Raw genomic sequence first — 12637 nt, 5'->3', positions numbered from 1 at the left:
CACACCATTTATTTTGATCTCTGACTTTCATGTTAGAGGCTATCCTCAAAGTTCTGGTGATTGTTGGCTGTCTGTCTCTATTTGAAAGCAAAGATCATACTACCTAGCTAAATAAGGCTCTGTGTGTAGTTTGGGGCTGCTCATCACCTTGGGGGCTTCTCTCTAAGGTGAACAGACAGGAACATGAACTCAAACCATGGGTACAGTAGGTCTTTTCTCTTGGCTTTTCCCTAAAATGAGTCTCCCAATATTTTCCCCACCCCCCACTGCAATTAGGATAAAATCCTGGTTCCAGTATTCTCTGAGTTGAAGAGGTAAGGGAGCTAGAGGCAGTGGCTCACTGTCCAATAAGAGGCTTGTGTGTGTCCATGCATCTATTTCAGAATGGTTCATCACCCCCACCTAAGCTGTGTCTGGTACAAGAATGCCTCTTGTTCAATGTCTCCAGTCTTCTGCTAGAGTGGGGGAGAGGTGGCTGTCATGCATCACAAGGTAGAGAAAGGGACCTAGCAGTCTAAATGCTCCTAAGATAGACTTTCAACCAGTCTCCTTGGTTTCCACCCTGCTCACTTTCCTGACCTCAGAGTAACTGTGGTTACCTTCCTAGTAACTCTGATTCCTGAGCTTTTCTGGAGCTCTAGGGCTCTAATCAACTTCCTTACTGCTTTTTCCCACTGCAGGTACTTTGCTTTCAGCTTTTTTCCAAAATGTTAGGTCAGCTGTCACTCAGCTATTTTACTCTCTTCATTGTGAATTATTTGCCTTTTAATTCCTTTGTTGTTATTTTAGTGAGGTTTTAGGAGTGTTGGATGTATACATATCTGTTCAATCCACCATATATAACTGAAAGTTTCTAAATAATGTTGCTAAAAGTTTCCAAATAAGACTATGAGACTCTCTGCCCTGCAAAAGTGTTAAATTTTAATACTGAATAATATTTTATGCTATGTATCTCTCACAAAGTACATGATCCAAAGACGTCTACTACCATCTCTGATTTTACTAGTAAGTTTTATCAGTTAACGTTTTAGGTGGCCACAGTCATAGTATATGCTTTGAAATTTACATAATGGATCTATCAATCTAGGGGAGAAGTATAACACTGTGATAAGTTATCATAGAATGTTGCCTTTAATCCAGGTAAGGTTGGGGGGAGGAAGGACAGAAAAGGTTTCATGGAAAAGGTACTTGGGAATTGGGTGAAAACTACATAGTTACAATTACTCTCTACTTTCCAAAAGCTACATTACTGGTTTTTTCTGCACCTCCCACATCTATGGTCTCATGTGTGATAGCTTCCTTTCAGAAAGAGATGCCATAAAATGATTAGAAGCAGTGGCTCAGAAACAGCTGCCACTTGCTTGTCAAACATGGCATAACCTGGGCACTGTAAGCAATACCTGGACAGTGCTAAGAGTTTTAGGTGGAGTCTTCTAAGCATGCCTGGGAGTTTTATAATCATCCTGGAAACTCTCTTTTTCCCTAGGCAAAAAAGCATCCTTTTTATAACTTTTTTTGCAATAGCCACTGCATACTACTTATTATGATAAGATGCACAGGGGAGTTCTGTGTTTTTTCATAAAAGATAAATCAACACATTAGTTATGCTTTTCAGATGATGTCAATCTACAAGTCTAACACAACCAATGTCTTCCTTATCTTTTAGGCAGCTCCTTCTTTTGAAAGTCAAAGGCCTGAAAGTAAAGCAGTAGGTTTACCTGTTACAAAGAACGTTCAATTTCTAGAAAATGAAAAACATTTTAAAATCCCTAGTTATTGTTCAGGCAGGCCAAATGTTTAAAAAGCTGCCCAGGCACCTGGGCTGAGGAGAAGCAACTACTGGAACAGAGGGTTTGAGATATTGAGGAGTGGCCCCCTATCCTTCCCCTGACCTTGCTCCCGAGGCCCTCAATCTTTACATCTCCATCACTGGAATACATGGGTATTTGCACTGCAGGGGTGAGGGTAAAGGACCTGTCTTGGTCTGCAGGCTCGTGTGCACATGTGACCCTCAGTGAAGTTCCCCCACTAGAGGACTGGCTGCTTCACAATCCAGAGCCACTCACAGCTAGCAGAAAGGGGAAAGTAAGGAAAGCAATGGGGTAGAAGCTCTAGCACCACTGCAGGAAATTTCAAGAGGGCCACAATGAGACAGCGGAAAATCATGAGACACGTGAAACTCTCACTTCGGCCCACAAAACACAGTTTAAGAACGTCCATGTATACAATATAAAAGTGGTAGTTCCATGAGTTCAATGTTTGGGAATAATATTGTTTCTTTCTCTTTACAGAGAGATCAGCAGCACCATACCCAGCACGGATCGCATTAAACTGATCTCTCTCTGTCCTGTCTAGCCAGCCCAAAAAGTAAAGGCAGAGCTCCCAAGATACTAGAAAAAAATATGACAGACCATAGTTAACCTCAAACCTGGTTTTCCTGAGGCTCTTTAAACTGGAAAGTACCTAGGACCAATGTGAATTCTCTGAGGCTATCCAGACCAGGATTTTTCTACTTCAGTGCTATGGAGAGTTGACCTGGATACTTCTTTGTGGCCAGGGGCTATTCTGTGCACTGTGGGATATTTAGCAGCATCTCTGGCCTCTACTCACAATGTGTTGATGCCATTAGCATATACACACATCCCAGCTGTGACAACCAAAAATGTCCCCTGAGGGGCAAAATCACTCCCAGTTGAGAACTACTGACTTAGACCAACGCTTCTCAAGCTTTAATGTACGTATGAATCACTCAGAGTACATTAGGACGCAGATTCTGTTTTAGCGGGTCTGAGGTGGGATCAGAGATTGTGTATTTTTAACAAGCATGAAGTGATGCTGTTACTGCTGGTCCTAGATCTCACTTCGAATAGTGAGAATCTAGAGTAGTACTTCTCTACTCCTGGCTACACACTGCAATTGTCGGGGAAGTTATGAAAAAATTCTTACACTTAGGCTATACCCCAGACCGATGAATTTATCACCTCTGGGGTGGGATTTAGGCATTAGGATTAAAGTTCCTAGGAGATTCCAATGTTCAGCTAAGTTGAAAAGATGTACTCTATTCATCTAGAGGACTGGAAGTTAAGTATAAACAGCCATTTAAGAATGAGAGAAGAGTACAAAAGAAGAAAAACTGTAACTTCCCTCACGCATTCTTGATGTTGGTCGTGTCTAGCTTGCAGAATAACTGAGATCTTCAGAAAACAACAAGCTTCATTATTTTGTTTTCTGTATCAGAAGTAAAGAAAACAATTCCTATTCCTATTTCCATTTCACTTTTAAGTTTGAAAACTACACACAGATGACATAAAGGATAACTATTTTAGACTTTTTTTTTAATGATTCTTGAAATTCTGAGCATGTTACTTTTAAGATTCAAATTTTAAAAGTTTGTGGTTCTCATGCCAAATTTTTTCTGGATAAAATGACATGATATATGAGAGTGCTTTGAAATACCCTTGCCTAAAAGGGCAGATGGAGGATGATGTTGGGATATAGATAAAATTGCCAAAATCTTAATATAATTATCGAAACTGGATAATGAGTAATGGAAAAATCAGTTACTCTAATCTCTCAATTTTCATAGATGTTTGAAAATTTCTATAATAAAAATTTTTAAGAAGTTTTTTGAATCTGAAATATAGTTTTTTATTAAAGATTATCCCAAAGAAAAAGTCATGCAATTTTTTCTAACTTGTTTAAGTAGAAACTTCAAATTTTCACTGTAAAAGACTTAAGGACCTGACACATCTTGCAGCAATTCCCAATTCTTGCCATTCCTTTTCATTTCATGAAAAAGTAAATTATCACTCCATTTTCCAGACATATTCCATTTGTCTGGAATTGTCATTCAAAAGACTCATGTCATTCTAAAGAATTCCTTTATATCTCCTCCTCACTGAAAAAAAGTTGTGGCTTAGCAAAGCTTTGGTTAGTTACAACAAAAAACAACAACAAAAAAAAACTGCTTACAGCCTTTACCTTTTAAGTTAGAAAAGAGACAGAAACAAATACAATTCATAGGTGAAGAAAGACCTAGTACTGAGCCAGGAGCAAAGCTGGGTGCGATCCCTGCCCATCACGTTAGATTGTACTCAGAGACAGCTGTGAGTGTCTCTATCTCTAGAAAAAACCGCATGTGTGATCTAGAGATTAAGCAGCTGAAAGAGCTAAAATGATCCAACACCAGAAATCATGATAATAATTTCATGGTATTTGGTTCATAAGCTTGGGGGTGATGTGATGCTAACAGGATGGCTTTTAGGTAAGAAGAAAGCTGCTTTGTGTTTGTTTACCTCATTTCTACAGCAGAATCACAGTTCCATGTTAGAAAATTTAAAGTAGTTAAAACTGGAGCTCTGTCAATTTTCTGGACTCATTTGTTCTGTTTCTTAATATTTTTCCATTATAATTCTCTTTGATCAATCTCATTTTTAAAGAGGCTATCCAGCAGACATCAGAAATGAGTTGAGTGGAAATCATACATAAATATAAAATAAGTACAATATTTTACACCCATGATAAAAATCATAGGTCTGACAAATGCTATACTATTTTTAATATACTAGTAAAATAAAGAACAATGAGGAAACAAAAGATTCTGCTCTCAAATTAATGCTGTATTTCTTACCAATGAAATTAAATCCTCCATTGTTTGCTTGTTGTTTCTGTGATGTACAGAGAGTTCCGTTACACAATCTTCATCTAGGAGAATAAGCTACAAAAAAAATTTTTATCAATTTTATTAACAAAAAAACTACAAAATAGTTATGGCTTTGAAATTTTTAAATTATCATAATTACCTTGTAAAATCAAACACCAACATGTAAGAACAACATGCGTTTGTCAAACTCTTGGGTAAGAATAAAGATTCTCCACAATTTTAAAAGATATAAGCAGGTGACAATAAGCAGTTCAAGAAGACAATGAGCTCTCTTTCCCAGCCCTTCCCAGCCCCTTCCTCATCTGATCCATTGTTACAATTCTGTTGTGCAGCCAAGAGACTATATTCTCCTTCCCTATTGCAAGACCTGGACTGGCATCTGCATCAAAGAACAATCACCTAGGCACCTAAAATCAGTGGCTGAACAACAGACTGGGTAAAAGAGTGGCTCAGACTTGTAGCATATTGTCCCCCAGGTTATATTTGGGTTTAGCCCAATCCAGGGAGCCCTCATGATGGTGCCATAGATGCTGGCACAGTCATCACTATACCAACATTATTAGCAAAGCACAATTTTAAAAAAGAAGAAGTGAGACAGCCTTTACACAAACTTTATTTTGCTTAAGGACACAAATTATTCAAGTATCCTGATCCCTCCGTGATGAGACCTCATCATAGATGGGGCCAGAAATGGGTTCTTAGAACCAAAAAAGGTTCCCCAAGAATGAGAAGGCAGGAAGGGTCTGGCCTGGACCTGGAACAGGAGTTCAGAAAATCACATGGGAAGAGAATCATAAGAAATGTAATTTTAAAGTCATCTTTCCAATGTAAAAATGCACTTTACAACAGCCCCAATAAGTGATGTTTCACTTTCTGCTTAGTCTTCCTCTTCAGAATAGCTGGGATGGTTAGCTTCTTCCTCCTGTCCCCTAAGGTCTGTCTTCCTGTGATCCCTACCCACTATGAATCAGTACAATCTGACAGCTGACAGGCTTTGGAATTAGACCTTGTTTTTCATCATTACATCACAAAATAACCATATTATTTTGACCTTGAGCATGTTACTATACCTCTCTGAGCCTCAGTTTCATCATCTGTAAAACAGAGATGGCACCGGCCTTCCAATGTATGTAACATATGTCGTGTGCCTAGCACATCATCTAAATAGAGTAGGCCCTCAAAAAATGTTAACTATTTTTACCAACAGTCACAATTCTATTTCCTCTTTGGTATAAGAGCCTTCCAGAAATTTGAATAATTCCTATTATCAACAATTTTTGTTCTCCAAGTTTTCTCTTTTCCAGTTGCCTCTACCATTCTGGCCCTTTCTTTAGATGACATAATTCAAGTTGTCACTGACCCTCAAGGTGAGGTGTTCAAAACCAAATGCAAAATGCCAAGAGAGGCTTGCCCAGCACAAACTACAGCAATATCATGACCTTCCCTTATTCTGGACACCACACTTGTAACAGTGGACTCAAGAGGAAGTCAGGCAGCCATCATGAAAATAGAGGAATGGTACAGACAATGACCTGCATGATTGGCTGGTACAAGCTCAACCTCACAGTCTATGGAGAATGTGGAGACACAAAGGTTCATACGAATGGTTCTATGAATGTCCAAAATGCTACTAGTAGGTTTTCATTGTGTTGCTTTGACCTTGGCAGCTCCCAAAACTATAGATTCCCACTTTAGGAAGGGCTCAATCTCAAAAGTCCAGACAGTTTACCACCCAGTTGGGCATCTTCTTGTTGGTATCGCTGCTCAAGCAAGAAGGAAATGATTTCCAGGGTTCCCACATGACCTTAAGTTATTCTCTTAAAAATAAAAACCTTCTTTTCCTCATGGCCTCTTGTTCTGTACCTTTACCACAAGGTGCATGGGGGAAAGGAAGGAAGGGTAGGAAGGAGACACTATCTTCTTTGCTGGGCTCCTGAACTGGAAAGAATGGAAAGAGTGGGACAAGACACCAAAGTCTGAAAAATATGGTTTATCTCAGGTTGAGTTTTCCAAAGAGGCTCAATCCTTTAAGTACCTCTAAATTCTCAGCCATACATGCTGTAGTCAAATTAAGTACAAAAATGCATGCCAAAAGCTAGCCAATTATTTTGGATTATCCGTGCCTACTACATTTCCTGTTCAGTAGGGCAGAAAATAGAACTGAATGTAGCTTTCATTTGATGCAATACTTGGGTACTAGAGCTCTGTGTGTGAAAATGATAGAAGATCATGCACAGAGTTACAGAATAGCATCTATACCTTAAATATCCAAGTAAATCTGAATTATTTTTCGTAGTTCACTCTTGATGAAACACAATACTGAGGCAAAAAAGCAAGTACTTCGAAAAGCAATAAGCCCTTACAGCTGTCCTGTATATAACTCATTCGATCCCAGCAACAGCTCCGTAAGGCAGGCATGACAGATGAATGAAGTAACATTTAAAGGCACTCTATAAGTGGCAAAACATAATCCAAACATACAGAAGAGACTGACATTAGAATACCCATATTAGAGGTGCGAAAATGAAGACTCAGAAAAATGTACGCGATCTGCCCGAGACGGACATCGTTAATCCCAAGCCCAGGGTTTTCCTCCCACACCACAATGCCTCCTCTCCACAATCTGCTCCAGGAGCTATTCCAGCAGAGGCCAGACAAGCAATGCCCATCACAAAGGCTACAGCCACACCAAATACAGGCCCTGAGTCTGAATTAGCTGACTTGTCAGATCCATTATTTTCTGGAGCCTTTCTGCCTGGGTTAAAATCCTGGTTCTATACTTACTAGTTGTTTGACCTTGGGCAAGTAATTTCATGACTCTGTGTCCAGTTGCTTTGTCTGCAAATGAGGACAATAATAGTATCTATTTCAGGGGGGTGGTATGAGGATTAAATGAGTTAAAAGAGTTAAAAACATAAAGTCCCTAACGGTACTATCCTAAGGGCTCTGTCTATATTATACTATAGTACTATAATAGCACACTTCCCTATTATAGTCAGTATTCGATAATTATTAGCAATTAATATACTAAAATGTAAAGAAAACCGTATTTTTTGGAACACTCAAAACTAAGTATCTTACTTTATACTATGCCCCAATTTAAAATAATCTTTGTGTTGTTGAAATCAGAGACTTTCTTCATCTTGCCATCTGTTCTGCAAACAGGAGCATATCATATCCTATTAAGGATCATGGCTGAGAAGACATGCAAGGCCCTCCCACACATGGAGAAATGATGACCCCCAATGGTTAAACAGGCATCTGCAGCACCTGCGTTCACCTCACAAGGGGCCGTCACAGCTGCAGGGGCACTCTTGCTGCACTGCTCGGACCCCCACCTACTCTGCCGTCCCTAGGCTCTCAGTGTTCAAAGTTGTTAGAATTAAGTTGTAGCTCTAATTGTATTTGATCAACTTCAGAGACTGAAGACGTCACGGAGGGTCAAAGGATATGTGGAGAAAAGAAATTTTAGGGGTTGACAGTCACAGGAGAATCAGGAGGAATTTCAGATCAAGCTACATGGTCATAACAGTGGGCAGACTAGGGAGAAGGGGTTAAAAACATGATAGCTTATTTTCCCAAGTATTCATATTTATTGGTGTGATTCTTCCAGAAAGCAAGTATCTCACAGCTGTACCAAGTCTACATTGTGGCATGTCTCCAAGCTATTCTGTTGATCCATGCATATACCCTACTCCGTTGTAGAAGTTTTAGTAGATTGTAAGAAAACATCCCCAACTATCTGAAAAGGCTATTAAAATACTTCTCCATTAAAGCATTAAAATGCTCTTCTGAGTACATATCTGTGTATGGCTACATTTTCTTCACATGCTATAATCAAAACGACATATCAAAATAGACTGAATGCAGAAGCAGATGAGTACCCAAGTGTCTCCTACTAAGCTAGACTTCAAAGAAATTTGCAAAGATGTAAAGCAATGCCACTCTTCTCATTTTATTTCTTGAATCGTTATTTTTAATTTCTTGATGTCCTTATTTATGAAAAGGGGATAAGAACTGTATGAAGTTTGATGGGTAAACCTTCCATACTGGCTCTGGGCTTTGCCACGTGGCTTGCTTTGGCCAGACGTAAGTAAGCACAATGCAAGCAGAGGCTTGAAAACTGCTTGAGTATTAGGGCTTGCCCATCTTCTTGCTTTTTCTGGAGTCCAGCAGCCGTATGAAGAATCCTAGACTAGCCTGCTGGACACAATGTGGCCAACAAACAGGCAGCACAAACTAGTCTTTGAGTGAGGCTTAGTCCATCTGGCCACAGTCGAGTCACCAATTGACTGCAGCCACATGAGCGACCCCAGGTAAGACTCACACAAGAACTGCCCCACTGAGCCAGCCCAAATTGCTGATCCACAGAATTGTAAATATTACTGCTTTAAGTAGCTAAATTCTACCGTGGTTTTTTAAGCACAACAGTTCACTAATATACAAAGTATACATACCCCTTACATAAAATAGATAAGCTACAAGAATTTACTGTGTAACACAGGGAACTATATTCAATATCTTATAATAACCGATAATAGAAAATAATCTGAAAAAATGTATATATACAACTGAATCACTTTGCTGCACACCTAAAACTAACACAATATTGTAATTCAGCTATACTTCAATTTAAAAAAATTATACATACCAGCTAGTAATGCTCACATTTTTTTACCAAGTTCAAACTGCCACTTGTTAAAATTTTTTTTAAAACATTAATGAAAGAATATTTATTAGTATAATCGCTTAAATTTGTATAGCACTTGTGTTATTTAAAGTTCTTTCATATATATATATTAGACTAGTTCCCCAGGTGTGGTCTGCAGACCCCTGAGGATCTCCAAGGTCAAAACTACTTTCATAATAATACTGCTTTTCATTTTTTACGGTGTTAACATTTGCACTGACTGTACAAAAGCAATGATGAATAAAACTACTGATCAGTACAAGTCAATGCAGTGGCACCAAACTGTACTGACATTGTGTTCTTTGCCATGCACTGACACTTCAAACTAAAAAAAAAAAAAAAAAGCCAGTTTCAATTAAGAATATTGTTAATGAACCAGTAAAAAGTATTAAAGATTTTATTAAATCTTGGCCATTGAGTACACCTGCTTTTAATACTCTGTGACAAAATGGGAAGTATGCATAAAGCCCTTCTGCATGCCAAAGTATGATGCTGTCTGGAGGAAAAGCACCTGTGTGACTGAATTGTGAGCCGAATTAGCCAATTTCTTCATGGAACACCACTTTTACTTAGCGAACACTGACAAACTATGGTTACTTAGACTTGGATATCTGGCACACATTTTCTCAAAAATGAACAAAGTGAACTTATCACTTCAAGGAAAACAACTGACTATATTTGTTGCCAATAATGTCATTTGGGCCTTCAAGCAGAAATTAGAATTTCTGGAAAACTTGTAACTGCCACCGTGAGTTTGACAGCTTTCCAATACTTTACTGATGAGATCAATAGTGATTTTAAGAGATGTGATTTTTTTATTTTGTATATAAATATGAAGATGTTAACATTTGGAAATTTTGCACAACTCAGTGAATCAATATTTTCCAAATGACCAATACATAATGTTACCTGGAGAAAAGATCCAAGGAACTTTAATGTAATAGAGTATAAAAAGTTCACTGATGTGGTTTCAGATTCCACATGCAACTAACCTTTAAGAAACTACCACTATCAAGGTTTAATGGAATATCAGAGAATATACCCAATTATCTGAAAAAGCTATTAAAATACATCCTATGTAGCTTTGTGAGGTTGCATTGTCTCCATATGCTTCAATCCAAACAGCAAAACAGACAATGCAAAAGCAGGTGAAATCCAAGCGTCTTGTATTAAGTTAGACTTTAAAGGAATGTTCAAAGATGTAAAACAACGCTACTCTTCCCACTAAATTTCTGTTTTAAATATTTTTCATAAAAATATTCATTTGCAATAAACTGTAATAGGTTTAGTGCTGTTACTTTTAAATAAATCAATCAATTTTTAAATAAATAATATAAAGAGCATAAAAGGGGCCTCAGACTTAAAAGTTTGAGACCTGCTTTAACTTTGTAACTACTCTGGGAAGTATAGAGAACAGGTTTAACCTACTTTTTACAGATGAATAAATAGGTTTGGAAAAGTTAAGTAACTTGCCCAAGATTCCCAGAGCACGATTCACAATCCTGACTACACATGAGAAACGCTTGGGAGCTTTTTAAAATATCCATTAATTATTCTGGGATGGAGTGCAGGCACTTTTTTTAAGGTCCTCGTGATTCTCATGTGAGGCCTGGTTAGGAACCACTGTCCTAGAGATTAACAGGCAAATATATAATTCAGTTACAGTCTCCCAAACACCAATCTGACAAATAAGTTTACAAAAGGTATTTTCTTTTATATTTAGACTACATCATTGTAGGTCCTGAATTCACAAAAAGATCAAAGTTTTTGTTTTTTTTAATTCTACTAGATTTCATTTTACTTACAGGAGTCTTGCTTTGCCACTCAACAGGACAGTTGTAATCCTGCATGATCCAGGGATGGTTCAATATATTTTTCACAGAAATCCGTTTCTTTGGGTCCACCTAGTGGCCATTGAGAAGTAGCTAGAGATTAACATTTCAAATAGAAAACACAGAACACCCTCCTGAGAATTCAAAATTCATCAGAACAGATGTAAACTTTATCATCACAAAAATGCTGTCAAAGACCTTAAAATGGCCTTGGAATAAGTTCTTTTAAAAAGGGAATAGAAGCAAGAAAACTATAGCAACCAACGCGGGCTTAGAAGATAAATGTTTAACAAACATGAACTTCATTGGTATGGACATTATTCATGAAGTTCAGTCAATCTATTGTATGATGTAATAGTCTTTTGCTAGAAAACCTATTCACAGGAAATATTCACCAATTTAATATTCAAGCAGCCACAATGCAGGGCATTCACACTGAATATGCAATCTCTACCTCCGATGAGCTTACAATCACACAGAACAAGTTGAAAAGCACACCTTTCTTTTCCATTTGTAATTTTCAAATGTGAGGAGAGTAAAATTAATCAACAAAGATTAAGTTTTTTGGAGTTTAGAAGAAAGGGTGAGGTGTTTTCAATCTCATTTATGGAGATTTGGTGGTCTGGCCCCACTTAATCAAGGTGGGTGAGCTTGAGGTAAATTTTGAATAAAAAGTAGAGATGGTTTAATAGATGGAAAAACTGGAAGATATTTTGAATACCTAACAATGAAAAAATATTGCACTAATAAGGTACTCATATTTTTAAAGTGTTTCCTATTAACTTCATTTTATCCACATAACACTGTATAGCAGTGAGGCCAAGCTCAGAATCCCCATTTTCTAGGTCAGAACCAGATCAGGTGGCATGACTATTGATTGGTAGGGTAGTTACCTCAACTTCAGCACTCCTGTCCTTCATCCTCAGAGGTCATTAACTAAATTAGTGGTTTTCAACATGTGGTCACCAGACCAGCGGTATCAGCGTCATCTGGGAGCTTGTTAGAAATGCAGATTCTTCATCCTGCCCCAGATCTACTGAATCAGACACTCTTGGGGTGGTACCCAGCAATCTGTTTTAATAAGACCATTTGGCAATTCTGCTACATGCTAAAGTTTGAGAATCACTGCACTAGATTGCAGGGCCCACTCAATTGTATTATCAGCTCATTCAAGCATTTATTCCACATCTACTATATATCTAATGTACAAAGAATGGGAGCAAGAAAACAGAAAACAGAAAACAGTAGAGTAAGAGCTGGTTAGAGAAAAGACACAATGCTCAAGAAAAAGGAAAACCAAATCAGCAAAGACATACGGTGGCAGTCTTTAAAAAAAAAAAGTACCTGCAAAGAAAGCACTTAGTAGAGAATAAATTGCCCAGTAGATACAATGAATGGAATTTTTTAAGCTAATAAATAAATGTAGTAGCACCATAGATATCTTAAAATCAA

At 37.9% G+C, this 12637-nt stretch overlaps 1 protein-coding gene across 2 annotated transcripts in view; it reads right to left on the bottom strand.

Annotated features, from left to right (window-relative positions):
• The window catches only part of MELK (maternal embryonic leucine zipper kinase), a 71555-nt gene that overhangs the window by 23193 nt on the left and 35725 nt on the right, over nucleotides 1–12637 (bottom strand). For both annotated transcript variants that reach the window (XM_032478000.1, XM_006187803.2), the window contains exons 10-11: nucleotides 11159–11257; nucleotides 4631–4717 (exon numbers count right to left, since the gene is read on the bottom strand). In XM_032478000.1, the coding sequence (XP_032333891.1) occupies nucleotides 4631–4717; nucleotides 11159–11257 (186 nt within the window). The remainder of the gene's footprint in view (nucleotides 1–4630; nucleotides 4718–11158; nucleotides 11258–12637) is intronic.

Source organism: Camelus ferus, chromosome 4 (genome assembly GCF_009834535.1).
Source record: "Camelus ferus isolate YT-003-E chromosome 4, BCGSAC_Cfer_1.0, whole genome shotgun sequence".
NCBI classification, from domain to species: domain Eukaryota; kingdom Metazoa; phylum Chordata; class Mammalia; order Artiodactyla; family Camelidae; genus Camelus; species Camelus ferus.
Note: the sequence above shows the minus strand (reverse complement) of the source record. Positions and strands in the feature narration are given on the sequence as shown.